Source organism: Xylocopa sonorina, chromosome 18 (assembly GCF_050948175.1).
Source record: "Xylocopa sonorina isolate GNS202 chromosome 18, iyXylSono1_principal, whole genome shotgun sequence".
Taxonomy (NCBI): domain Eukaryota; kingdom Metazoa; phylum Arthropoda; class Insecta; order Hymenoptera; family Apidae; genus Xylocopa; species Xylocopa sonorina.
The window spans coordinates 1,047,511-1,075,000 of record NC_135210.1 but is presented as its reverse complement, the minus strand read 5'-3'; the positions used below and the strand labels follow the sequence as shown (position 1 = coordinate 1,075,000).

The window sequence follows — 27,490 nt, the reverse complement described above, 5'->3', positions numbered from 1 at the left end:
TATTATTATCATGCGTTTCGTATGGCAAAACATTATGTAAAAAGTGTAACTCGTCGAACCGCCTGTGTTACCTCTTACTAATCAGTTGAACGGTAACCGTACGCACTCGGATACGGATGCGTTCATGATAATCATCAATGTATAAGTGGCAGAGTATTGGCCTGCGTTTAGTTTTTTTACTATGTTTGTATGACTTTAGTGCATCCAAGAATTTCTCGTTATTACAAACTCTGATCTTCCTTTTCTTCTTACATTTTTCTTTCTTTTACATGGTTACGTATCGTCGTCGAACCGTTATCCGATAACGTACATACTATTTGACAAGACAATATGGCTACTTTCCCATTGGCGCTCCTCCGCGGCGGATCTACCATTGCTTACCGTTTTCATCGTTTCACGAAAAAAAAAAAAGGTATACAAGCTTTACGCGAGTTGAGGTACGACTTATCGCGACATCTCGCCTCTCACGCCGTTTTATTCGTGTTGGCGAAATGTAACGGTGGTAAAAAATGAAACGGGGACCAGTTTAGCGGGTCAAAAGATAACGCTATATTTAGAAACTCGGAGTAAAACTTTCAACTTGTGCAAGATACGATACCGATTGAGTTAACCTATGCGTATTTAACGCGGTTCCGTGACGCATTACCATTTTCAACGGATCCAATTTCCTGCTACGTATGCATGCATGTATATCGTTGTGTAAATGTACCATAAAAGTGGTTACGACTAGCGTTGTCGCGCGAAGAGATTTTTCTTCGCTTATAAAAGTACACTTTCTTCTGGTTTAAAATTTAGAAAGTACCATTACAGCCAGCCTGTCGCCGGTTTTCTTGCGTTTCGTTGGAATTGTCATTTGTTCCCGCTGTACGTGTCGCGTGACACGGAAAAATTTGCCGAAACACGGGGAACGATTGTTAGATTTGTTTCTTCTCGTTCAGCTCGGTCAGACATTTTTTGAAGTGTTTTGAGCAAAACGGATACAATGTTGGATGATCGCAGGTTCTGCAAGCCGCTGCGAGATGTGAACAACACCGCAAGCTTTCACGGCAACAGGAGGCCCATAACTCAGGACCAGCTGTCGCACAGTTGTAACAGTAACAGTCACCTGGAAGAAGCAGAAATAAATATTTACGTGTAAGTGAAATTTCCGAATTGTTTCATTGCGATGTTTTATTCGATTTAAATAGAAATTAATGAAGAAATCAGGGTATACAAAATCAGAAATAAATTAAGATAGCAATAACGTCGACGTATTTCGTATTAATGATATCTTAGATCGAAGTCTTTAAGGGGATTAGTGAAATACAGTAATTGATTACAAGTGCCTAATAATAACTATATTTATTAAATAACATTTGAATCCTGGTAAAATCTATCATTCGATAGATCTCTACGATCTTTATCTTTCTATACTTTGGAAAGGGCAGAAAAAATACGCATTTTCTTTTCTTTCTCTTTTAGCATGACTGTACGGCATAACCATGCGTCGATCGACTCTCGTATGCCCCTTTTCTCATCTTGAATGCGATCCATCGTGATTCTGTTACTCGCGCAACGCGCTTGCATCACAAGATACTTGACTCCTTACTTTAAACAACCGTAACATGAAAGGAGGGAAAAAGAGGCATAGAAGCAAACCGTATCATGTATCTTATGCGCCGCACGTGCGTATTTTTTCATACGAAGACCGAACCAGAGTCGGTAAATGCTGCTGTTCTCTTCGATGCGAATAGTTCAGTTGCAAAATATACATCTTTTGGAATCACTGTAAATCCAATGAATTTTGAGTACTATACACGTAGTTGGATCTGTATTCTGTACTCCTATTTCTGTACTGTATACTTCCGTACCTTTCTCGAAAGTAGCAAAATGTATGTCACTTTTGCGCGTATTTCTGTACGCGTTGAAAAGCGAGAGGGAGTATGCCAAGTATTAAAAAAATGTTGTCGAGATAATTAAATTGTTGTTATCCCAATTGCTAAGCATTGAAACGAGAGAAACAAGATGGCACACAAATGCTGGATCGATTAAAATTATCGCGAGCGTTAGACGTTGAGCGTTGCTCTCTCTCTTTGAAAACATTGCGCAAGGACACGCATGGTAAGAGTAAATACAGGCACAGACTCGCACATTTGTTGTAATTTTATGGCTTTAAATCGTTTGTGAGTTATATAGAAGTAGAATTTCTTTGATCTCTTAGAGTTCTATACTTAGAGTTCTATACGAAGTAGAAACTGATTTTCTAACTGTTACGAATTACGAATAAATTATATTAGTCAGGATGCCCCTTCTCGAGTTTCAAATCTTCCTTCCTAACAGTTGATATCATTTTCATGTTTTTCAAAATTCTGTCCATGCTAAAAATGCAAACAATAAATATAAGATTTAACAATCCAAAAAGATGCACAAGCGGAGAATGAATTCGATGATATACGAATAGTGAAAGTGCATCTCGAGGTATGTACATACTTAACTATCTAATTTTTTCCGTGTGGGGTTATGCTTACATCTTTGAAGGAAAAGTAAAGGCGTTTACGTGGTAAACCTGATTTCAGAAAACAACTCATGATTTATCGTATCTCATTGAATTATATTTTGGAAACAAGTTTCATCAATTATTCGATTGCTTATTATTTAATCCAGTAGGATCCATTGGTATAAATCTGATTCGTAGGAGAGAACATTCTCGCATGACGCTATGCAAATAATGTGCAGCTAGGAGTGGCTGTAATATGTTTCGATTATTCTTAATGAAATCTCGCAAAGCAAAATGTACAACTGGTGTTGATGTTGTTGTTAGTGAAAGTACGTTGCCACAAACTGGTATCTAAGCCTTCAACCGCGAAAGGCTAATGTTACATTGCTTAAAATAATTAAAGGATCAGCTAAATACTTGCTCAAGAACATTAGAAACACTGATGTACACACACTGTATAATCAGTTTCGTATAAGTAGACTAGTGAGAAACCGAAAAAAAAGCTATTAAATGAGAAAAAATGAATTTCAATTATATAACATACGTATGTTTTTCTACCGATGCAATGAATTTCTTTACATTGATCTAGGTTCGTGCAAATCTGTACTTACACTGTAACGTATCAATGCTCCCTCTCAAGTATCAACTTACACCTGTATTCTAAATTGCGAACGCTTAATATGACATTCATCTTTATTTGAAACTACTGTTCCTTATTTCCATTATTTAATTGCTACATTTCTCGTAATAATTGTTAATCAATTATAAGAGGTTACATTCACACGAACCTTTCCAGGATAATCTACAATAATCTATATGCGCTTAAACTTCCCATAAAATTGAAGCAAAAACAAAAATTTTCCATTAAGCATCATTTAAGGTTTAAGCATCATTCCTGGGCAATGTGATTTATTGCGCCATGATAATACCACAGAGTAGAAAAATTTAGAAACAGCGTTTGTACTCGAACCAATGACATATCCACCTACTATTTAATTCGTAGATTAACACTTTCCATGAGGTAGCGTGCACTTAATTGCATGGACAAACAATGTCTGGGAGTGGCTATGTCAAGGTCAAAATCTCTATTGCGAATGCAACGGAAAGTGGATTGTTTTTCCGTTGGAATGAAAAAGTGCACGCGTGCCTGTGTGAATTATCATTGAAGACAGTGTAGACAAGCGTAAAATTTGAATATCCTTGAACGATTACCTTGGGGGCAATCGACGGATCGCCTGGCCTCGGCTCGTCTGCATTCGAGGCCCTCCTCGCCTTTCGGGCAGGACGTGAATGTCTCCTCGATCGAATTTTCACCAAGTATTGCGTTAATCTGAAAGTGAATTGAACAGATCCAGTGCGACCAGAGAACGAACAATGCGTACGTAATGTGCGATTCTCTTTACCTAAACAGTGTTCTTAATTCCGACTTTTCCAATTTATTTTTTCTAAGTATACAGATACATATTCCGAATCGAATAGTTTGTAAAATTATTGGTTTCGATAAAACGTCAGTTATAGCATCTTCTCGATTGTTGCGATTCTAAAACGCGTAATTATTCTGGAATCGCATATGCACGAATGTTACTCGATCGTAATTTTCGTTATGCAACGAAGAATGCCGGTACTTTTATCTACGGATCGTTTCTAGCTTATCCTTTACAGTTTTATTTCGAGAATATATATCTTTGTTTATTATCTTTTAATCGTTTCTTTAATTTGCAATAACAACGCGAGCTTAGACGAAAAAGTACCGCGAAATTCTTCAGTTTCAAATTTAATTAAAACTTTTTAATTTCAATGTTGGAAACAAGTTACTCTACGAAAAATTTTATCCGTCATGTATCCGTTTCACGAAAGTGTGCTGGATTTTTACGAAAGTTCGTTTCAATATTTTTAAGTGTCTACTGAATTTTGTTTCTCAACAATTTTAAAAAATACCATTTGTAATACTCACTCGTTTAAACGCTCCGGGCTTCGAAAATATTTTGACTAATTTCGCTAACGCATTCTCCTCCGTGACGCTGGTGACATTTTCCTCGGAAAGGTAGCCGTCGAACACCAGGAACGAACAACACAGAAACAGCAGTGCACCGCGGGAATACATCACACCTACGTGTGGAAGCACGCGCGACGAAAAAAAAAAAAGCTCACGCCTCGTCCTCGTTAATTTGAAATCACGACTGGTGATCAGGTGGCGGAGAAGCGCACCGACAGTTTGACTTCTCCGACTTCTCCCTTCTGGAGGGGATATCCCACATTGCGACATGGACGTGGCACGGGATACAGCCGTTTGAATCAGCGGTTCCGATTAATCGCGAAAGCTCATCGTCTCGCGTAGACGAATTCGATTAGCTCGCGATTTAATTCCACAACAAAAGCTTTCTCTTCGCTTTGTTTTTCACGGTTGGCCTACATTTCCTCGAGTATCGTGTATATTAAAGATAACATGCAGAGTGATCGGATGTTTTCTTGCCATTTCTTTTTAATCGCATTTAGATTTCTAATTCACTTTTATTTATCCCCCATCAAAAAATACGTACGATTATATACAAATGTACAAGATTTTTTTGCAATTTGCGTAGATACTATATGGGGTAGACAAATTACCCATAAATAGTTTGATATTTCGTGAAAATGTCTTCACGTTAAACGAAGGAAGCAGAACCGCTTCATATACGTCATTATCATTTAACTGAAACGTATCGTTGCCAAGATTTATACTTTATGTTTTTATTTCTTAGCACACTATGGGTGGCTAATAGCGCAATCTGAACTCGTACGTTTGGCGAGCAAAAATTAGTGAAATATGAAAAAGTAATATCATCACATTTGGAAAACAGGTAGTGTATGTAGTATTTCAAAAGTATGGGTTAAGTTTAAAAAAAAAAATAAAATCTTTAATTTAGTTTTCTACTACTTCATTTAATGTATAACATGGAGCAAAAAGTAATTATTAATTTTTCAAAGTTTTGAGAATTCATGCAGTAAGAGAAAAGCGTAATAACGTTTAAGAATATTTTATTATTCAGTTTTTTGTATAGTAATTTTGTTTACTGCAATATCTTTTTGATGTATGATAGTTTTGGAAACACTCGAACTTTCCTTTTCGTTATTTTTTCAAAGAGTTACGCAAAGCAAAATATTCGTCAAAATAAGAAGAAACGAGCATTAAATGATGCGTTGCTAACATTTACGAACGTCCTGCACAAAAGGTACTATTATTCGATAAGCTCACAGTGTGTTAATATGTAGAGAATACATTTAAGTTCAAGGGAGAGAGAGAGAGAGAGAGAGAGAGAGAGAGAGAGAGAGAGAGAGAGGATTCTAAATTTTCTGCTTTTTTTTGAAAAAGATTTATAATTCTTTAATCGCGAGTAGTAAACGTGTTAAATTTGCTTTTTTTTTTACCCGACGAGTTGTTCCTCAATGGCAACTGATGGGGATAATCGATCGAGATGGTCACGCGGTTGAGTCAGGAATGAACGAGGAAAAGTTTACAGCCTCGGTCCATTGGTATTCTATCCCTAGGATACTCGATCAAGGTGGTAAGTGTGTGTAGTACAGCGGGGACGCATTCAGAGATTCTCTTCGAATCTGTTATTAGTTCAAATCGTCTATACGTCGTTTTTTTATTAATGGCCGATACATTTAAATGCTTGCACCTAGCAGATGGTGCAAACCACGAAATATAAATACTTTTGAACATGGAATTACTCGACAAAATTTACGAAAAGTCTCGTGCAACTTTATCAATATCGGTATTTGAATTGAATGTAATTCGTAAATTTTCCGCTTTAAATTGTAGAGGGCGTAACGGAATCCTTCGTCATTTTACACAATCGGTATTTTAGAACATACGAGGAAATATTTGATAGAGTTCTTCCCGACCATATTTGTGAAATCGCGTCAGTTTGGTGAATGCACTCGAACGCAATACTTGTTTCATCTGAAGGCAGCATAATGTTTATTGTTCGCTTCGAATAAAATTACTACGAATCTGATACAAATATATATATATATATAGTTAATAGAAAGAAACGTTAAAGAAGATATACGCGAAATCTATATAATGTATATGATTAATAGCGATTGATTGTTTACTGAGATTCCTCAACAATGTAATTATCATAAATTATAACATTTATTTCTAAATTTATAACAAAAGCAGAGATTTATTTTTTTCTTAATAATATAAGAAATGTATAAATCTGTTGGTAACATCGCGAGTGTAGTCTTCTATATTCTATTCGATCCGTGGTTATATAAAAAATATTAAAATGAATAATGTTGACGTCCATCTAGATTCGTTTTACTACTATCAATCTTTTGTGCCGGTAAAAAAGGATTATTAGAGTGCGTGCGGAAAGATGCGAATAAACGAGATGTAGAAAACATTCGGTTGCGTACGTATGTAAACATTACGCAATAAGCGGTTTCCAGGGGAGACGTGTTCACCGCGACGGAACACCGCGAAATTGTAAATCGAGCGGTGATCGCGACTCGATCGTCGAAGAAAGTAACGCGGTCGAGATCGCGAGTGAAAATTAACTGCTGTTTGCACGAAGCCAGTGTCCGTCCGTGTGTTATCACGGCTGGAGATTTTTACCCGTGAAATGTCAAAATGGCGTCTTCGCAGGACGCTTGGTATCTATCATTGTTAGGACTAGCAGAAAACTTTCGGACCTCCAGCCCGCCGAATATTAAATTGTGCATACAGTGTTTGCAAGCTGTTTTCAATTTCAAACCACCCCCCCGGGTCGAGGCTCGCACTCATCTTCAACTCGGTAACATCCTTCTTACGCATACCAAAAACATCGATTTGGCGCGGTCTCATTTGGAACAAGCGGTAACTATTAAACTATTCCCACTTTAATCACTTCAATTTAGCGCATTTTCAATTTCAACTTCTATTTAGTTAACACGGACTTTGCACGTATCCTATCTCCGTACATTTGTTTATCTTGAACCTAACCTCTCATTTTATTTTTGTACTGTCGGTAATATAACGTACGAGCAGATTATAAAAGATCATTTCACGTATTGATAATCGATACGGTTTCTAGATCTAATGCGATCTCGTGCGATTCTTTTATTGACGAATGTAGTAAAACGTTAGTATTATATTTCAGTGGCGATTGAGTCAAAATATAAACACTTTCGATGACGTCAAGTTTGAAGCAGCGAGTGTAGTCGCGGAATTATACGAGCAGCAACAGCAACCAAATCTTAGCAAACCGATTCTACGAAAAGCCATAGAACTCTCGCAACACAACGTATATTGGCATTGCAGGCTTATCTTTCAACTTGCGGTTAGTCGTTGGATTAATTTGGTTAATGTTAATAGTTTTAGGCAATCGCTATATATATTAGTTTTATGTTCTAGCAAATACATGCATCTGAGAAAGATTTCGTTGCGGCCAGTAGTCTACTCGCCGTGGGCGTCGATTATTCTCATATCAGCAATGCGAGTTACACAAGAGTTTTATTCCTGTTGAGTCGATGTATGCTTTTATTGATAGACAAAAAATTTACCGAGGTTCATCCCCTTTTGAATTCAGCTGGACACCATGTAGAAAATTGGCAGGGTAGTCCGCATCAAAAAGAATATTTAAAAGTATATTTTTTGGTACTTCAAGTCTGTCACTACTTAATGGCGGGACAAGTAAGAAGCGAATAGCATTTCAATACAATAATAATAATAATAATAATAATAATGCAGACGATTTATTGTTAATTTCGAGTTTATTTGTCAGGTTAAGAGCGTGAAACCTTGTTTAAAACAGTTACAACAAAGTATACAAACTATAATGTCTCCCAGCTGGCCACCGGACGAGGTAGTCACAGGTTCCAATATCGGAGACATGTTTATATGGATGCCAAAGGACCATTTGTATGTTTTGGTTTATTTAGTAACGGTTATGCATTCGATGCAGGCTGGTTACATGGACAAAGCTCAAAAATATACAGATAAAGCATTGACTCAAATTGAAAAGCTTAAAAGTGAATACAAAGACAGACTAATGTTTTTAATAATTCTATATTGGAATTTCATAATGCAATTAATGTTTGCATTATTTTACAGTCGCCGACAATAAGCCCATACTTTCCGTGTTTCAACTGATGCTGTTGGAACACATAGCAATGTGTCGACTGGTAATGGGAAATAAAAGTGTGGCTCTCGCTGAAATTTCTCAAGCCTGTCAGCTCTGTAGAAAGCAACCCAGGTTGCTTCAAGGTCACCGGCCACAATTGCACGCATTATTGGGATTGTACGCAATGTCGATGAATTGCATGGAAGCCGCGGAAGCACAGTTTACAGCTGCCTTGAGAGTAAGATGATTAATTTACGTGTTGCTGTTTACGTATCGATTATGTTATCCAGTATCCTCCATAAAATTGATTAACAAATTACTTTATTTCATTATATTTTGAAAGAAATACAGAGGCATTTGAGGCATTTTTTTAAGGGATGATTTATTTTTTTGCAGACATCGCAGGAAAGGGAGCTATGGACCTTTGCGAATTTAAACTTGGCAATAGTATACCTTAGGACGAAAAGGGATGCGGATTTAGGTGCTTTACTGGAACGAATAAATCCTGAGTCTTTACCGTCGCATTCACATTCGTTGAGAGCAGCAGCGTATTATGTGCAGGGTCTGCAAGCGTTTTTTGGAGCGAGATACAACGAAGCAAAGTACAAACTAATGATATTACTTAATACTTTTTAACAGCAATTACAACCGACAGAAGAAACTAGGATAAGTGTATATTTTTTATTTAGGAGATATCTCCGGGAGACGTTAAAAATGGCCAATTCCGAGGATTTGAACAGACTCACCTCGTGCAGCCTTGTATTGCTGGGACACATATTTCTTTCTTTAGGAAATAGTAGAGAATCTATGAACATGGTCACACCTGCGATGCAGCTAGCGTCTAAAATACCTGATGTTCATGTACAATTATGGGCTACTGCCATACTTAAAGGTATAACATATGTACATGACCGGGATGTGTTCAATTGAAAATGAAAGTTTGGCTAATAAGAAAAGCTTTGAATAAGTAACGTTTTCTGTTGACAGATCTGTACAGAATTTGTGGGGAGCCCAGTCGTGAGAGCGAAACGTATCAGATGCACTGCACATTCTCGCAAACGCTTTTAAAAGATCATTTCCAAAGCACGCAAATGAGTGAACATACTCTGATACACTGGACTGACGGGCCTGTGCCTGCATTGCCTAATAATCCGCCACCTTCTACGTCACAAGCGATTCTTTAATGATGTATCAAGAATGATCAGTAGCTTATATGTTCGGGACGTGTAAAATAATTGGTGAAACGCACAGGAATTTCTTGGGTTTGTACAATTTCGTTATTCGATTACACGATTTAAATATGAAAAATGGCGATCGAAGAAAATTCCAGAAAATTAAAATAAAACAAATTAGTTGCAATTAAATTGAAGAAATCGGATATTTAAGTAATATAAATAAAACACGTTATTCATTACCCGAAACATCACCTTTAATGCCTCTAAGAAATTCAGATTATCATTTGGGTAATATCATTCAAATTATATAGTCATTTTCTATGCCGGTAAAGTACGTAAGATGATGAAAATGTGTATAAAAAATATCAATATATTTTATTATTATTATTATAGTATACTGTAAATTATTTCGAAATTTTTTTCCACACGTTTACACTACTCTGTGTAAGAAGAAACGACAAAATTGCACAAAAATTGTTTTGAAGTCAACAAAATGTTTTAAATTGATATTATAAAGGTGATAGATCTTTATATAAGAAAATGTTGAAGAAATATTTACTGTTTGAGCTTAAACGAAAAACGGAAAAGCACATTATCTTGGAAAATTTTATTCTCCGTATTAATTTTTCCTTGTCACCGAGTCGCTCTCTGAACAAAATTTTAGCCGTACGTGACGATCTTAAGTATATAGAAAAACAATGTTACGTTAATATTTTTAAACAAATATGTTGAACTCGTTCACAGATCTTTTTAAATTTATGTAGTGTATATCGAGAAAATATGTTTTCAATTTGGATACGTTAGCAAATCACGAGAATTAAGTTACTTAAAAGAATCAAATAAACTGAAATTATAGTTTATATTATGTTTTTCAACGATCGAAATAGAAACGTGTCGTGAGAAAACAGTATGTTCGTAAAAGCGTACCCCCCTTGTATATGGAATCATATTGATAGGTACGATACATCGTAGTATGTTTTTGAGAGAAACAAAACAAAACAAAAGAAAAGAATAAAAATATCGTATCTATCGCCTATGCGTGGTGCGTATCAGTCGATGTGTTTGTTATCAAATAATGTATGTGTGTGTGTGTGTGTGCGCGTGCGTGCGTGCGTGCGTGCGTGTGTGTGTAATGCATAATTAAAATAAACACAATCGTAATTAGTATTAGATATGAATAAAGGGGCCTTAATACGTGGTAAACTAAAAATAGCAAAGGTGTGCTGCCTAACTCTTTGCTTTGTTTTTAAATTAAGATACTATGTACATATTTTAAATAGTAAATACAGTATAGTGTAAAACAGAGGATAACAATATAATGCATTATACATGCCTGTAAAAAAAATACTTTATTATATCAATGTAATTATGTAATCACTTTATATTATTTGAAATAACATCATCAATTTTGCGTTTATATATTATATGTATTTATAGTATTTATATACGTGTTTTTGGTCGTTCTATATAACGATAAAGATTCATAAGAACTAGACTAGTTTCAGAAATAAATACATTCAGATGACAATTCGTTTTAAAATATGTAATTTAACAATTTTTAATTACTATTTAAAATAGTTCATAACTTCACACTATTTATTTATACACTTTCATTATATTTCATAATACAACATGTATGTATAAATCGCTACAATTACTTTCTATATTTACATTATTTTCTATACCATGTCTGTACAGTTTGCATACGCTTCACCTTTTTCTGTAATTGAAGAATACCGTACATCAAAGCCTCAGCTGTTGGGGGACATCCTAGGAGAAACGCGTTCAATCCCATTAGTTACAACTTGTTGTTACCAAAATAGAAGGGAATTAAATTTTTTTTATAAACTTTCTATTAAACGTTACCTGGCACGTATATGTCCACTGGCAAAATTCTGTCGCAACCTCTGACAACAGAATAACTGTAATGATAGTAACCACCGCCATTCGCGCAACTTCCCATCGATATGACCCATCGTGGTTCAGGCATTTGATCGTATACCCTTCTCAGTGCTGGAGCCATTTTATTTGTTAAAGTACCAGCAACTATAATAACGTCGGCTTGCCTCGGCGAAGCCCTAAACACAACTCCAAACCTGTCCATATCGTATCTAGGAGCAGCGATATGCATCATTTCAACGGCGCAGCAAGCCAAACCAAAGGTGAGTGGCCACATGGATCCTTTACGACCCCAATTTAAAAGATCATCCAATCGTGCAACAGCATATTCAGCCAGGTTGCTGGTATTTTGAAAAGGACTGTAAGGCTTTCTTTCGACTTTGGTTGGCATGGCGCTTTGATTTTCTTTCGGCGATACGTCTGTGGTAATATGTTTAACTTGATTGGCCAAAGATCCGGGGCATCCCGATACGGCGATGTTATTGCGTATCAGGGATGTTAAACCCTGATTGATAGTAGCTGGAACAAAAACAAATGTTCACTTAATTATTCTTATACTTAAATATAGAACAAAACGATCTTCGCTTAGTTTAATTAGCACTTCTTTACTAGTTTCCTGATAAATATTATGTTTACCATTTTACCAATTTACCATGATCGAGATTTTCATATCAAAGTTTTCTTCTGTAGTAATAGTCTAATTATAGTTTTAATTTTCATCAAATGAGACTTGTAAAGCATAGAAATGATTCTTCTTCCAAAATAACACGACCTACATCTCTCAATTGTTTTGTTAATGTAATTTTACATTAGCGCATCAACATATACGGATTTTATATCATTTTTTCTTCTGTAAATCCGTATCTTATGTTTATCGTGACTTTTAGAAAAATCATACTGACAAATATTATTTTTTAGCATCGTCAAACGTTCTCTTTCTTAAGAGAGGTTATAGAATGTACATCGAGATTTGCAAAGAAAATCTATATCTCAGGACGAAAAAGTTAATTTCGTTCAAATTGCCGAATCTTATGCAACGCAATAGATTCTAGCAAACTAGAATCGAGAACAAAATTAAACGCGAAATATATGTAGAACAAATTTCTGTATTTATATTACGATTTCAATGAATGTTGCGAAAATTGGTTAAATTCAGGTTTTACGAGCCTATTCATTTAATTACTAAAAACAATTGAAGATACTTTGAAATATTGTTGTAAACTTACGCGAAAACATGATTGAGCGCAACATATTTCAGCTGCAGCACTCTCCCGTCAAATAATTGTCTGCTACACTGATTCTGCGCTCTGTCACAGCACAGTACGTACATATATTTCTTTTCTTCTAGTAACATATGTGCAGAAGAGGCTGTAAAAGTTGAAGAAAATAATAGATAATATTAGCAATTTTTATTTTTAAATTTATAAGAAACCTACTGCCATTCTAATGCCAGTATAAAATCGTAAGTTTATCTATACTTTTACTCTATTTTATTTTATTTCACGTTATTTTACTTGTTCATTCTGTGCCAGCGAATTTATAATTATATATAATTACATTATATATTATCATATATTTTAAAATCCTTTTTTATGAATCTGACAGATTTGAATATTACAGAGGCACATCTGCTGGAGCAGCAACTTTTACAATGACTTTACAAAGAAATTGTTAGACGATTGTTTCGGAATAAAAAAACTATACGTTTGTTATCGATATGTTTATACACAGGTGTATGTTGTACAGGTATTAGGTATATATAAGGTAACTTTAAAATAAATTTTTAAATAAGATATACAGTGTATTTTTCACTATATTTTCTTTTGTTGCATATATCATATCACGGCGCGTGTCACGTCGGTGCTAAGCCTGTGCCGTTATGAGAGCTGAGTAGCAGCACTGTCCTAGCCCAGACAACACAAGATAAGATGGTGGCGACACCATACCGGCACTGTAGCGACACTTCCGAGGAGTGTCAGCAGATCCGTAGTCATCTACGTCCGCACTTGTTAGCTAAAATGCCGGCACGCAGTGGCAGCACGTTCTAGTCACCAGCGTAGCACGCGTGCGAATGACACTGCGCCACCACCAGCGTGACACGCGTGTCATCGTTCCATTCAAAAATTTTTTCTGCATTGGCGTAGGCGTCACATTTGTTAATGGGGAACCACCTGTTATTCCGTACAAATTAAATACGTTAGAGTTTAGATATCCGCATACGAGTACTGACAGACGTTTTGGTAGTTCTTTGCCAACATTTATAGTTACTGAGAGAGCCATATATATTTTTTCAATTCGTCAGGAAAATTCATGCCAATAGAGAGTATTAAATACGATGACAGCATATTGTTTAAGGAAATGTAATAAATGATACATTTACTTATAAAATGTTGAACTAATTAAGTTACGTTTACTTTACTAGCGTATCACTATTTTCAGATGAAAATATTGAACGTAATTATTTCTTTTCCTTTGGTACATGGTTTTATCGTTTGTAAGGATTATTAAATATAAAATATACCTTTGTTGCATGAATTTTTAACGATGAGTTGAAAAAATATTTATAAAATAAGCGTATGTATTTTTGCGATAAAGTAATTAACGAGTTTTCTGAAAAAATCGCTGTATTAAGTTATAGTTTATAGAAAATAATAAAAAGAAGTTTTTCTATCTTTCTTTCGTGTCAGTGTATCTATTTTCGAATCGAAATAAATAAATTGCTTAATTTAGTCATTTTTAATATTCGTTTACAATTTTTATGCAAACAGCTTCTTCATTGGTATACAGTAGCCCACGCCACTGGCACGCGTGTCACTATGGTGAGCTGATAGTGTCATTGGCACGTCGTGTCGGCCTTCTGCTATATCGCCGTGCTTTGATAGTGCCGCGACACGCAGTGTCGCTCCAGTGCTAGCCATGTGCTGTTACGAGAACTGAGAGGCAGCACCGTGCTGGCACAGTGCTTAGAGTTCCACCCGGTGCCATTGGCGCTACAATCGCTGGTTGTCTGCTTTCTTTCCTTATTTTTCAGTATATTAGAAATAATACATTTATTATATTTATTAAATTTTGATTAACTAAATGTAAAAATAAGTTGGGCAGATAGAGAGTAAGAAAATGCAAGTGAGACTGAAATCCAGATGGCTCTGCGAACTGAATTTTTGTGACGCGCATGCGCACTCAATTTTTTGGAACATCGACATCAAAGTTGCCGACAGAAGGTTTTGCTACTATATATACTGTGCTAATACCTTACGACGTACGGAAGTTCGTGCTGTCACAATTTTGTGGGCTGCTATGCACGAGCCGGTAACGTGGTTCGTGATATTATCCCACGTGATAGCAAGTACAGATATTAATATCACAATATTCTGTTTTAAATATTCGTCACTCTACGTTTCCATTGCCTTGGCTGCTATATGTTGACCATATATAATTTATGTACTACCATTACCATTCATGTGACGAGATGTTCCTGAAAGGAAACTTTTGAGCGGGAGAGTTTCCCAGAAGTAGTTGGAGCTACGTGTGCTGGCAACAAAATTGTGGCTACTCCGCAGAGACGACACATGTAGTTACTACCAGGAAATTCTCCCGCTGAAAAGATTTCTTTCAGGGAGTAGGTGGTGAAAGGGATTTCTCACACCCTACATTCTCCATCCTAAAACCATCGTCTAGCGCCTATACGCTACTTGCTTATATTAGCGAACATTGCTTACATTGTGCTAGTGTAAGCAAGTAGCATAATCAATCAATTAACAAAGTTCTCTTTTATCGTGTGAAGTAAAATCACGAAATTCGTTACCGACTCGCGTGTAGCAACCTACAATTTAAAGGCCAGTTTTGTGTCATCCGTCAGAGAAATCTTCAGCGTAGTGTTGTATAATAAACCATTATTAACAGCGAAATAAAGCTTTTTCCTACTGGTTAAGCTATAGAGCATACACGATTAAATTAATTTAGCATCTTATATCTAGACCGTAACGTATCTTGTAACGTATAAGACTCAATAAATGAAAAGCAAGAATAAATTAGTTCGCCATCGATAGCAACGTGTGCATCGATAGTTCGTGCGCTTCCTGAATAGATGGCGCGATGAGCAGTATAATAAAATTTTATAAGGAATTATAATACTTATTCCACTAAAACTGTATACACACTGAAATATAGGCTAATATAATAAATAATAAATCGTATTAATCAAATGAAACAGAGTCTATTGATTAACAAAATGGGACAAGACGTCTGGGCAATATGATTCACAAAGAACAATGCTGCAATCCTGCAATCAATTCGTATGAGGTTTTCGCGTGCACAATTACGTCTTAAGCGGATCGCACTACTCGTATGTAGATACATGTATAGATGCATGTAGAATTATTTCTCGCTCAAACAACGCCCGCCACGTGTTTGTGTCGAAATCATTTGATGCTACAGAATCATCGAGACAATCTGTGCATACGTACATGTACGCACGAGCCGTAAGAAAAACCTTACTGTCTAATTAAACTTACAATTTGTAATATGAAAATCAACGATGGCAACCGTTGACTATAATAAATATAATGTGGGCCATATACACATACAACATGTACACCCGTGATGCATGTATCGTATATAATTCGTTTGTTCGTAATTTTGCAATTTCTTAATCAGCAATTTATTATTGCTCGTTTGTTATTTATTATTCGTCGTTCGTTCATTTGTTGCGATGGACTAACAACCGTGAGATGCATCGTCCTTGTTTGATCGTTACACGAATTGAATGTAGAGAGTACGTAAAATAAACAATCGTGAACGTTTGATTGTTCTTCTGGTATACGACGCAAGATCTATAGTAAGGTTCTCTGTAGTTGATGCTGGTGGGGGATGTAATACGGTTAACAGGGGGAAATTTATGCATATTATTTACGAATGAGTAATACGTTATTTAACCACCGTGGATAAATTGACTTGGATTCTATTCTTAAAACTAGCTTAATTAAATTCACTCGTCATCCGTTATTCGTTACCGCGGGATAATTTTTCCCCGACATTAGTATGTGCTTAAACGCTGTTTACTTCACGACAAGCCTGCGTTCTTCATAATCGCGCGTGCTTGCAACGTAATCGAGACCGACGAATGAAATTATTCAACGGGAGAACGGAAAGAAGTAGGTCAAAATCCAGACAAAAGCTGTCCTGTAATAATGTTTGGTTGGCGTTCAGTTTCTACAGTATCGGGGCGCGCGCACCGTGATCAACAGAACGATCGAAAAATACGAAGGGCAGTCAGCCGCGAGCCTCGCAATTCATCGGGTGATCATCCATCGGTGACGTGAATATTTTCGATCGCGTCTACGACACAATGATGTTCCAAACGATTCTGTTCATTCGACCGATGAAACAGTCCAAGAATATTTGGAGAAACTAGAGAATTCCGAAGGTTATACGAAGCTAGAAAGGGGTCCCTAATAAGAACCCGCGATGCAGGATTTCTTTTCCATTGTTCGTGTGATCACGCTTGCTCTAATCTGTCGGATAACGGAGATTAACGGTGGGAAAATGAAAAAAGAAGAGGATTCGGTTTGTCATCCATTCCCATTCCGCATTATCTTCGAGCAGAATAAAATCGACAAGCTCGAGAATGGAAGCTTAGAGTACAATAAATTGGTGTACCCAGTTGGATCTTACCACGTGTCTGGAAATGACACGTACGGGTGTGTTTGCGACGTGCGTGCATGCCTGAAGAAGTGCTGTAAACGAAACGAGATTCTAGGAGAAAGCGACCGGCCGAAATGTACTCGGCTATCAAACGGACTTCCGGCACGAGATCTCGCTCTTAAGTCGCACGAGCTTGCCACCGAAATTCAAGGTATCTCTGGTATAAGCGAACTGTTCCTTCTCGTCGAGGATATGCAATGCCCTGAGAACATGTCCATCAGGTACATGCTCGAACCGGAACATTACGAGGAGGATTCGTTCGTGTTAGATGTAAACGGTACCCTTCACACTCGGAAGAAACATTTCCCCGCGTGGAGCTACTGTCTCGATTGGAAAGAGTCGTTCGAAAAAGTCGTCGTTCTCGTCTGCGAATTGGCGGATACCCGTAATGATGAGAAGAAGGTGGAGAAAGAGGGACAGCAGGAGTACTTCAACGTTGGCATCATGGTTTCTATCCCGTTCTTTTTCGCCACTTTCCTCGTTTACGCAATTATTCCGGAATTGAGGAATCTTTACGGGAAGACTCTGATGTGTTATGTGGGTTGTTTAGTGCTCGCTTATACTTTCCTTGTCTTGGCCAAGCTGTTGTATCTCCCGCTCGCCTTTTGCTATACAATAGGTAAGTCGTTCGATTCTAATGACAGGTTTATTCTTTCTCTCTAATATTCTCTTACCCTGTATCTTGGGGCTTCTTGCCGCTGTTTAGTTGTTTGTTTATTTGTTCTTTTACTTTTCTGTATTTTCAACGAAACCGAAGAAACTCGAGGGAATCGACAAAAAAAGGGACTAAAAATGTATCGAATCTTTGTTAAATAGTGAAATTATTATAGCGTTTCCTTGTATTTCGAAATGTCTTGCCTCGTTCGAAGGCGCATAACAAAGAAGGAAGAAGACAAGGTTTCCTTTTACCAATTAAAATGAGAGCTTGTCATTTTCTTCGAAGGATTCATTTCGTAAATGGTAATTCCTTCGGATAATATCTTTGGAATCGCGTGTCGCGTAACCATCCATCTATGTGTGTATGTACGTACGTGTTATGCATACGTACACGTTTTACATGAACAACTAATGATACGATTGTTGGTAATTTGCAAAGTAAAATTGCGCGATACAATTAGCGTTGCATTCCTCTATTTCTGTTGAAAACTATTCTGTTAATATCTGGATGTATGCGGTAACCTGTACGCGATATGTTATTCGTATTCTCCTAGTAATGTTTCCATTCACACTTCGAGCGACTCGTGTAAGAAGATCTGTAAATCTAATCTTTTACGATCCGATACCAGAAAGTGCTCTAATTTTATGAAAACCTTTACAAAGATGTCAATGTCGTCATATATTTTCATTTTGGATTGAATAACCAACGTCACTGATTGAATGACCAACAAAGAGTAGGCTACGTCACATTTTTCGTGACATCACACTATAAAAGTAGTCGACACTTTTTAACTTAGCTTACACAGTTTGTGTAAAAAAAATTTTGTAGACAAAAATGGATCATCGTTTCGCAGTATTTGCAAAAACTATAGTTAACATCAACTGTGGATATGCAAAGAAAAAGAAAGGAAAAGGAGTCTGTATCGTTGCTTCGTTCGTCGGTTTCGTTCAGTTAAAACTTGGCTGGCTATCATTTTTGTGATATCTGCCGCACCTTCCTACTCTTCGCGTTTCACGTTAACCAATTAGAGTTACCGAGGTCTCGTTTGACAGAACATCTGTCGCGTTACTTTCAATTCGCGTCATTTGAAATATAATTTCTAACTGCTTGACTGTAATAAGATAAACTTTTTCTTTTTTACACGACGTGAAATCATTTTTCTTGGGCACAATTACGAGGAAAATATTCCGCGACAATACACTAAAAGGGTGGCGTAGAAGCGTAAAGATGTTAGCTGTGATTTATGGGTCTCATCTCCATAAAAAAGAGACGAGAGAAAGAGAGAGGGGTTGCTAATCGCTCAACCACTTCCGTATAATGCGATAATACCTGCGGTTACTCCAGATCCGGACGAATCACAGTTACGATATACAGTTGTTAAGCGAATACGAACCTATCAAGATGTTTCATGTCGCTCGCGAGCCCTGGACAAACCTTACGATCGGTTTGGTATTAGCGATTCTTACGACGAAATCGGTTCACTTAGCCTCGAGGCTCAGCTACACGTTCTCCGCTATAAGTTCGACTAAATCCACCGTGTACTTGACCACCACCACGGATAATAGCAGCGAAAATGTGACACCGTTTGATTCGAGCAGGAACGGTGAGAAATCGGAGAATGTTTTTACGACGCGAGTTGCAGAGGATACAATTCGACCGGTTAACAGAGGCCGCGTCAATATATGTTGTCCATATTCGAGCCATTTCGTGCACGATCGATGCGTGGAAACGAACAGCACCTTTCGGTTCCCGCCCGTTTACGACTCGGGAAATCTAACGATGATCGACGAGACACCGGATTATCGACGCTACTTCGAGCTGTTCGTTTTCTATCCTTGCACCAGTGGACGTTACAAGCTTAACCCGGATAAATATCCTAATGAAGCTTTCAAGGTCCTCGATAACGGTTCGATCTACTTGTACAATGTGGGCCCGGAAAATGAACCGATACTCGGTGAAACCGAATACTGTTTCGACAACGTCTACAGCGACGTGTACGATGTTATTCTTTGCTTGCAAATGGAGCCAACGGCGGAGGAAGATACGATAAAAATCGCAGTCGGATTGATCGTGTCGCTGCCGTTCTTATTTATCACGTTTGTCGTCTATACGGTGATACCAGAACTGAAGAACATACACGGTTGTACGCTTCGCGCGTACATCGGTCCACTGATGATCGCCTATTTAACCCTTGCGATCGCGCAGATCATCCCGCAGGACCAAATACCGGATACCCTTTGCATCGCGTTTGGTATTCGTAGCATATCATCTACATACACATTTATTTATTATATATTTATTTTCCACTTTTCCATAACATAAATGTATAAATGTTTGTTTCTTGAGAGGATTAATCGTATACATGGAATTTTGTTTCAGCTTGCATCATGTATTTCTCTTTCTTGGCTAGTTTCTTCTGGTTGAACGTTATGTGCTTCGACATTTGGTGGACTTTTGGGTAAGTTGATATTTCTTTCCCATCTCACGCGATAAGATATCATTTATCACTTATTTCAGTTGGAGAATTTTCTAGGAACACCCGAGTAAATTTGAGTCTTTAGTTATAATAAATGACAACGGAATAAAAATTGATTTCAATTTTTATGCTGTACAATTAACGATCGTTTGCCAGCTTGGGAAACTGTGATTTATCCGATTCCCCTTTGTTATACGAATTTAATAAATTGGAAGTAAGTCGAGCCAAGCCAAGTCAAGACGCAATTTTATCTGCGCCTAATTTCGTTAGACTTATTCATTGGTAAAGTGGTACGAGTATTACCCCCATTACCCTTTTAGCTAAAGAAATTTGATAGCTGACAAATGTCGGGGGAAATTGATAGCGACATGGCGCAAATTGATGTCCGAATATACGCGTGACGGCATGTACGTGCACATATACACTCTGTAGCATCCTTAAATTATGTTTGATCGGTCCACGAAGCAAACCACTTTTTTCCAGAGTACTATTACCGTATAAACGTCTCCTTAATGAGACTTATCTTCTTCTTGATCCTATTCAATGCCACATTCTATAGTTGATTATGAGTACCGTGATTCGATTTGTGGTAATTATTAAGTTAAAGAATACCCCCTTTGAATCAATTTAAAAATATTGGCAGATGTAACGCTATAAATCTGTTCAATTTATTATGCGATAATAATTGATAAAAGTGTTACTACTCTTAGTGGACATATACCATTTACAATGATAATTAATTAAGTAGGCATATTTTTATAGAAGTTGGCTTTTTTGAAATTTGCATTTTTTACAAGATATGTAAGTACACGACGCGAATAATCGAGTTTAATAAGAATTAATTTCATTTATATTGGAAAAGATAATATAAATAAACAAAAAAGTATAAAAAGTAAATTGCTTCGTTAAGGTAATTAAAAATAATGAATTCATTTATATTTCTCCTTTATATTTAGCCTAGCAAAATTACCTTTTCATGGTAAATTGGAGGTATACAAGGCAGTTAAAACGCATCGTATGCAGAGCACAACATAATAATTTTCCATACAGATTTTGTTGAAAATTTTCCGTCTGTATTTGTTTCCCTAATTTGATTGTTGGATTCCGATTTCCGACACAAAGAAAGGTTTATTCACAAGTGGTTCGTGGTTCAGTTACGTGGAAGTAGCGATGAATCCGGAATTCTGAACATGAAAAGCTGATTTTGTTCTTCGGGTCTGTTTTAAATTTAGGGGATTTGTTTGAAAAACGAGCTTGGGAAGGGATGGTTTCATAGATTGGAGGGGGTAGCCCAGGGTCAAGGATGAGACATAGGTTAGAGGTGATGCAAGGAATCATAGAAATGATAGTACATAGTTATAGCTATGACTCATGAGATAATGGGTTGCCCTTTAGATATATTTCTTTTTCCTTTTTCGGCACTTCTGTGCTACTAATGATTCGAATGAAATTGTCTCATTTTCAAAAATAACACTTCTGCCTAAACATTTTACTGCTAAAATTCTTTTGATTAATTTCTGATAACGTATAAATCTTAAAAAAAAAAGGAAAAACGGTACCCTAACAGCGTTGTTCTTACGTTTCTTCTAAAATCTTACATTTACGACGAGATATTTGCGAATTTTATCTATACGTGCACGTCTATGTCTACATACTTTGATTTTTTTTCTATAAACACATCGCGACGGGAGCTATCTCTATAACGGGTGATCCTTAAAAATCTTTCGAACGTATCTCTCGCAAGAGAAATAAAATTAAAACCTTGCCCCTTAACATTTCATATATTGTTACGACAGCTAAATTAAAAAGCCAATCAAATTTCAATATGGATAACGAATGTTTTCTTTTTCTTGGGGGGATCAAATTTCCATTGATGAAAATTTTAACAACTATACCTACTAAATAGTAGGTAGCTAAAATTTATGGGATTTATGGGATATTTTATAAAAGCACAGAAACGTTATTCAGAATCATGTCAGTAAATATTGCCTTTTCTCACCTGTTATACTTTCTAATAAATGTTCGGTGTTTGTTTTAACCCAGAGCTTCCCAAACTTTTCTCCCTGTAATTAACGTATCGACCCTTTCTGTTATAGGCGGACCACCCCCTAATATTAACCACTTTCCCAATATTAATTTTTCAAATTGATCAGAACTACTCTCATCGATAGGGTTTAGTGTGTGTAGGGTGGAACATTTTTAAATAAAAGAATATGCTAGATTTATAGTTTTACATTTATTAATTAAAATGAGAGCAAATGCAAATCGCACTGCTCTCATAGACCATTTGAATGACTGCTATTGTTTCTCATCGTCCCAATTTTCTTTTCCCTTAAGAGGAAGCTCTTAAACACTTTACAACCAACGCTTTGCCCGTAATCCGGACCGCAATGTAGCAAGGTCCAGTCACTAAAACTTTTGAAAATTGTTAGTCGTTTAGTCTCAAGTATTCTATATTAGACAATATCGAAACTATTAGAAACATCGTTCTAAAATGTTTTTCAATAAATATTATTAATTATCAATTAACATCTAGCAAATGTCGATATTAATATAAGATATTATACAAGTGTCGGCATTCACATGGTCACTTGGTGTATGCACGAAATATTTGCTAAATATCATTATTTCTTACATACTTTTTTTAGTGTCGTTAACCGAAAGAATTGTATCTAAGCGAAAGTACTGACTCGATTTCCTGTAATTTGGTAAGGTTTGAGAAAAAAATCATCATTAAAAAAAAAAGGCAAAAGAACGATATTTAAAAAATTCAAAAAGGAACTCGTTGCGAAATAAAGGTAAAATAAATTACTGCCAGTTTGTTTCAATATTTATTGAAAATCATATTAATAATGCTTATTTGAATAATTCTAATCTAGAACAATAGGAACATCAGTTTTCTTTTTCTAAACAGTAAATCCGTAAGGATGTATTTTGTGTAAATTATAACTAAATATCCAACTAATAAGAACGCTTTATAAATTTATTTTGGGACAAACCATTCCAACTTTTCGCGATGCGAATAGTACACTAAATAAACCGAACAGTACTCTAAACCGAACAGTATACTCTAAATGAGAGAAGTTTACGTATAAATTATAACAATTAAATTATATGATGTACAGCCTCCGTAAAACAAGTTCGTGTAACGAAAAAATTGCGGCTAGTACCTGTATCAGTATACAACGCGATATAAACAGTCCTGTACTAAATTTTCATATTTTCTCAAAGAAAAAAAAAAATAATAATAATGATACAGACTGGCTTTCAACTGTAGGTATTTGGTATGTATCGACATTCACAGGAGAATATTAACAATCTCTAATTTTGGTACTTCATTTTTGGTAATATAGTTAAGAGTAAAGTAGAATTTGTTATTAAATTTCTGAATAAAATAAATGATTAAAAATTGTTGTATAACGATTTTTCATAGTAAAGTAAAAAATGGTTAAAATTCGAATTAAATCGTAAATCAAATTTGATTCGAAAATCTTTATACTTTCGATCCCCTTGCTCGGCTACCATCATTTTGAATACTACTACTACTAATGTGTCTGGGGAACGCCAGGTGTTCCTAGTACAGCAAATAAATCGTGACGTATACTCGAAACAATTTTCAAAAGTTATGAATCGGTCTTTTTCTTCGCCACTAACATCGACGCCAACGCAGACGCCAATACCGACATCGGCGTTGACGCCGTACTGACGCCGACGCTAATATCAACACCATGTGTACTACGAGACTCTTAGTCTAATAAATTAATCAAGCTAAATAACAGCTTCTAAACAATTAATCATTATATTAACGTGGATGACGTGACAAGGTTTCTTTTTTTTTTTTTTTTTTTTTTTTAAATGATACTAGTCCACTTCTGAAAATAAAAATGAATTCTTTAGAAATTAATCAAACGAATTTTAGCTGTAAAACGTTTAGGCAGAAATGTTATTTTTGAAAATGGAATAAGTTCATTGGCAATACAGAATTGCCGGAAAAAGAAAACGAAATAGATTCCTTTTATATATAATGAAACGAGTAGATTTTGTCTGATCCAAACCTTTAGAAATACGGACGAAGAAATCGGCTGAAAATACGCTGGATGAGGTTTAATACAACAAGAAAGAAATATATACTTTGCTAGGCTAAATGTAAAGGGGAAATATAAATGAATTCATTATTTTTAATTATCTTAACGAAGTAATTTACTTTTTACACTTTTTTATTTATTTATATTTTGTTTTTCAATATAACTGAAATTAATTCTTACTAAACTCGATTATTCGTATCGTGTACTTACATATCTTGTAAAAGATCAAAGTTTCAGAAAAACCAACTTCTATAAAAGTATGGACTGAAATTTGCTTCTGTTTTCATGATCGCTTACAATTTATTGTTATTGTAAGTGGTATAAGTCCAGTTGCAGCTAAAAAGATCCTTTTCTTCTTTAACACTTTTATTAATTGATATCGCGTAATAAATTTATAGTGATACAAACATCACACGAAGTAATGAACGTTTGTCGATATTTTTAAATCGATTCATTATAATTATCCTAGTTAAACTTAATTATCCCAATATAAGAAAAAATGAACTTTCTCGGAAAAGATGAATTTATCTCAATTAACGGAGGCTGTACCAATAAAACGAATTGTACTGTAATTCCAAGTTATATTTTCGGTATTTTCAAAACTTCTCTGTTTTCAAAAGTAAAAGGCTCGTGTTACATTGTTTCAATTTGGTTCTCTCTTGAGTTAATTGTTCTTATATAACGCATCGAAGACATAGTCAATGGAATTCTACCTGTTTTCTCGACGAAACTGCACACTGTACAATTAATGTGTACTTTGTATTTTCAAACGATTCTACGACGGAATAATGTTTTTAGTAGAGAATCGCGTGATAAAAATGTCGCACCCTAATATTACTAACCGCCTGACGTAATATCATTTGTGCATGGTCGTTGATAGAACCGAGGGAATACTCGGTTAAAACCTACGCGAACGATCGCTCCGCCAAGCCCTTTTTATTATACAAATATAAACATGTAGATAGGCGTGTACGAACGAAACAACTATAGAGCGTGTGATCGCATGTTGTACGTAACACGTCTACCGTTATCACAATCACAAGGAATTACTCGTCTTAATGTACTTTCTATAAATTAATCTTTCCATTCGACAAACTCAATTTATGTACATGCAAGCAGTCTGTTATATTCTAGCGCCTCGTGTGACACTAACTCGAACGCAACTGATTAATAAAATATGACTCTTAGATATTTTTATTAATCGCTAACCTGAGTTTACGCTAGTTGTCACGCGGCAGGCTTAAATCGTTCTCTGCTTACGTATACGAACGTCCTCGTTCAAACATGAGAATCGTGGAAATATCCTCGAGAAACATTTTGCTCTCTCTTTTTTTTATTTTTTGCCAGATGTCATAACATTTAGATTTTACTCTAGTAAAGTGCGATAGTGAACAACAAGAAGCGCAGAGTGTATCATTTTTTATATGTACATATACATATATTGGTAGGAATAATAGACGAATTCATCTAAAATACGTATCCTCTTTCTTCTTTATTACTATTTGTTTTTTTCTTTGTTCATTAAAAAGTGTCTAATTTCTTTTAGAGGTTTTCGGTCGCTACAGGGCAGCGTGAAACAAAGGGAGCGTAAAAAATTTTTAATATACTCGATTTACGCTTGGGGTTGCGCATCGCTTCTCACCGTAGTCTGTATCACTATGCAGTTTTTTCCTGACATCCCGAAATATTTTATCAAGCCGCAATTTGGAAGTCAGAGTTGCTGGTTCGATAGTAAGTTCTCACATCTTACTTTTCCGTGTCCACGGTTTTAGAACATCTTTTTTCGAATCGAAAATAATATCGCGATTGCAGTGATAATCGTAATTTTAATTGTAATCATAATAAATGTTGTTACAGCGGATAAAGCGAAGGCGATATATTTTTACGGTCCTATGGGCATAACAGTCTTTTGTAACATATGCCTTTTCATCTCTACGGCCTTAAAGATCGTTCAACATAAAAAGGACACGGCGCACCATCTGAAAGGCATGAACAGTAGACGTCACGATGACAACAAACAATGGTTTGTCTCCTTTTATCCTAAAAAATACTTGTTCAGTAAAACTATACGGCTTTGGGATTGGTTTATTTCTATGAAAAAGGAATATCTATAATATTTAATTCAACAATAGTCTCTTCGCTTCGCGTATTTACATCGAGCGTGGACATTATGATTCTTATTGCACGTTTACGACGTCAAAATTATTTTTAGATCCCCTCGTAAAACGTGTAAAACAGATTTTCCCATGGTTCAATTTGTTTTTGTAATGACGGAAGAGGTAGAAGCGGGTCCCTCTCGCGTAATAAATAACACGTCCGCCCGAGAAGGGTTCCGGTCACGTAAACGTTTACGCCTATGTCTATATTTGCATAACGTGTATCACTTTCCAACCCTTCTTCTTACCACGTGTTTCTAACAATTTGGAACATTATTTACGACCGTTTACGCGCGTACGATATTTTACACGATGCGAAATCACCCAAGATTCGCACGCGTACACAGCAAGACATTACAGAAAGAATAATATAATTGTTCGTTTTAATCCAGGTTCAACTTGTACCTGAAACTATTCATCGTGATGGGCATTAATTGGTCGATGGAATTAATATCATGGCTGTGCAACAATACACCCTCGTACATTTGGTATCTTACAGATCTTACGAATACGTTGCAAGGTGTAATAATTTTCCTAATTTTCGTATGTAAGAACAAAATCAAGCGGCTACTGTTAAAGAAATTTAATTGTCACGGGAGCAATGTCCTTTCGAGAAACTCGACTCGTAGTACTTATCACAGCACGACGGCTTCTCGTACTTGCATGACATCGATTACGCCGCTCCAGGAGAAGATCATTCCCCACTCGAACAAACCTGGCGACGTAACAATTGATAATTAATGAATAAACATTGTACGAACTTGGAATAA

At 36.1% G+C, this 27,490-nt stretch overlaps 5 protein-coding genes across 5 annotated transcripts in view; 3 read left to right on the top strand and 2 right to left on the bottom strand.

Moving 5' to 3' along the window:
* LOC143431430 (uncharacterized) overlaps nucleotides 1-27,490 on the top strand; it is a 90,494-nt gene that overhangs the window by 28,133 nt on the left and 34,871 nt on the right. The window lies entirely within an intron of this gene.
* Nucleotides 456-4,757, bottom strand: LOC143431583 (uncharacterized). Its single transcript, XM_076908437.1, has 3 exons — nucleotides 4,431-4,757; nucleotides 3,689-3,806; nucleotides 456-1,105 (listed from the first exon to the last, which is right to left on the bottom strand). Exons 1-3 carry the CDS (start codon nucleotides 4,740-4,742, stop codon nucleotides 915-917), a joined length of 621 nt encoding a protein of 206 aa, XP_076764552.1. The 5' UTR covers nucleotides 4,743-4,757; the 3' UTR covers nucleotides 456-914.
* Mau2 (Mau2 sister chromatid cohesion factor) lies at nucleotides 6,865-9,872 on the top strand. Its single transcript, XM_076908142.1, has 8 exons — nucleotides 6,865-7,322; nucleotides 7,606-7,785; nucleotides 7,860-8,138; nucleotides 8,230-8,476; nucleotides 8,559-8,806; nucleotides 8,965-9,170; nucleotides 9,258-9,460; nucleotides 9,556-9,872. Exons 1-8 carry the CDS (start codon nucleotides 7,098-7,100, stop codon nucleotides 9,750-9,752), a joined length of 1,785 nt encoding a protein of 594 aa, XP_076764257.1. The 5' UTR covers nucleotides 6,865-7,097; the 3' UTR covers nucleotides 9,753-9,872.
* On the bottom strand, nucleotides 11,272-12,960 carry LOC143431436 (NADH-quinone oxidoreductase subunit B 2). Its single transcript, XM_076908162.1, has 3 exons — nucleotides 12,869-12,960; nucleotides 11,610-12,161; nucleotides 11,272-11,513 (listed from the first exon to the last, which is right to left on the bottom strand). The coding sequence occupies exons 1-3, from the start codon at nucleotides 12,891-12,893 to the stop codon at nucleotides 11,416-11,418; spliced, it is 675 nt and encodes a 224-aa protein (XP_076764277.1). The 5' UTR covers nucleotides 12,894-12,960; the 3' UTR covers nucleotides 11,272-11,415.
* On the top strand, nucleotides 17,109-27,488 carry LOC143431587 (uncharacterized). Its single transcript, XM_076908444.1, has 6 exons — nucleotides 17,109-17,964; nucleotides 19,439-20,254; nucleotides 20,383-20,461; nucleotides 26,111-26,295; nucleotides 26,422-26,587; nucleotides 27,113-27,488. Exons 1-6 carry the CDS (start codon nucleotides 17,109-17,111, stop codon nucleotides 27,459-27,461), a joined length of 2,451 nt encoding a protein of 816 aa, XP_076764559.1. The 3' UTR covers nucleotides 27,462-27,488.

What these genes read in the sequence shown, in the direction of transcription:
- Mau2 (XM_076908142.1), top strand. Translation starts at nt 7,098, where the DNA reads ATGGCGTCTTCGCAGGACGCTTGGTATCTATCATTGTTAGGACTAGCA. An exon ending in ACTACTTAATGGCGGGACAA is followed by an intron (nt 8,139 to 8,229) that starts GTAAGAAGCGAA and finishes TTTATTTGTCAG; the next exon opens with GTTAAGAGCGTGAAACCTTG. An exon ending in AGTTTACAGCTGCCTTGAGA is followed by an intron (nt 8,807 to 8,964) that starts GTAAGATGATTA and finishes ATTTTTTTGCAG; the next exon opens with ACATCGCAGGAAAGGGAGCT.
- LOC143431583 (XM_076908437.1), bottom strand. Translation starts at nt 4,742, where the DNA reads ATGTCGCAATGTGGGATATCCCCTCCAGAAGGGAGAAGTCGGAGAAGT. An exon ending in AGCCCGGAGCGTTTAAACGA is followed by an intron (nt 3,807 to 4,430) that starts GTGAGTATTACA and finishes ATTCACTTTCAG; the next exon opens with ATTAACGCAATACTTGGTGA. An exon ending in ATCCGTCGATTGCCCCCAAG is followed by an intron (nt 1,106 to 3,688) that starts GTAATCGTTCAA and finishes TGCTTCTTCCAG; the next exon opens with GTGACTGTTACTGTTACAAC.
- LOC143431436 (XM_076908162.1), bottom strand. Translation starts at nt 12,893, where the DNA reads ATGTTGCGCTCAATCATGTTTTCGC. An exon ending in GCGCTCAATCATGTTTTCGC is followed by an intron (nt 12,162 to 12,868) that starts GTAAGTTTACAA and finishes TTTTTGTTCCAG; the next exon opens with CTACTATCAATCAGGGTTTA. An exon ending in AGTGGACATATACGTGCCAG is followed by an intron (nt 11,514 to 11,609) that starts GTAACGTTTAAT and finishes CGTTTCTCCTAG; the next exon opens with GATGTCCCCCAACAGCTGAG.
- LOC143431587 (XM_076908444.1), top strand. Translation starts at nt 17,109, where the DNA reads ATGCAGGATTTCTTTTCCATTGTTCGTGTGATCACGCTTGCTCTAATC. An exon ending in CGCCTTTTGCTATACAATAG is followed by an intron (nt 17,965 to 19,438) that starts GTAAGTCGTTCG and finishes CCTGGACAAACC; the next exon opens with TTACGATCGGTTTGGTATTA. An exon ending in CACGATGACAACAAACAATG is followed by an intron (nt 26,588 to 27,112) that starts GTTTGTCTCCTT and finishes GTTTTAATCCAG; the next exon opens with GTTCAACTTGTACCTGAAAC.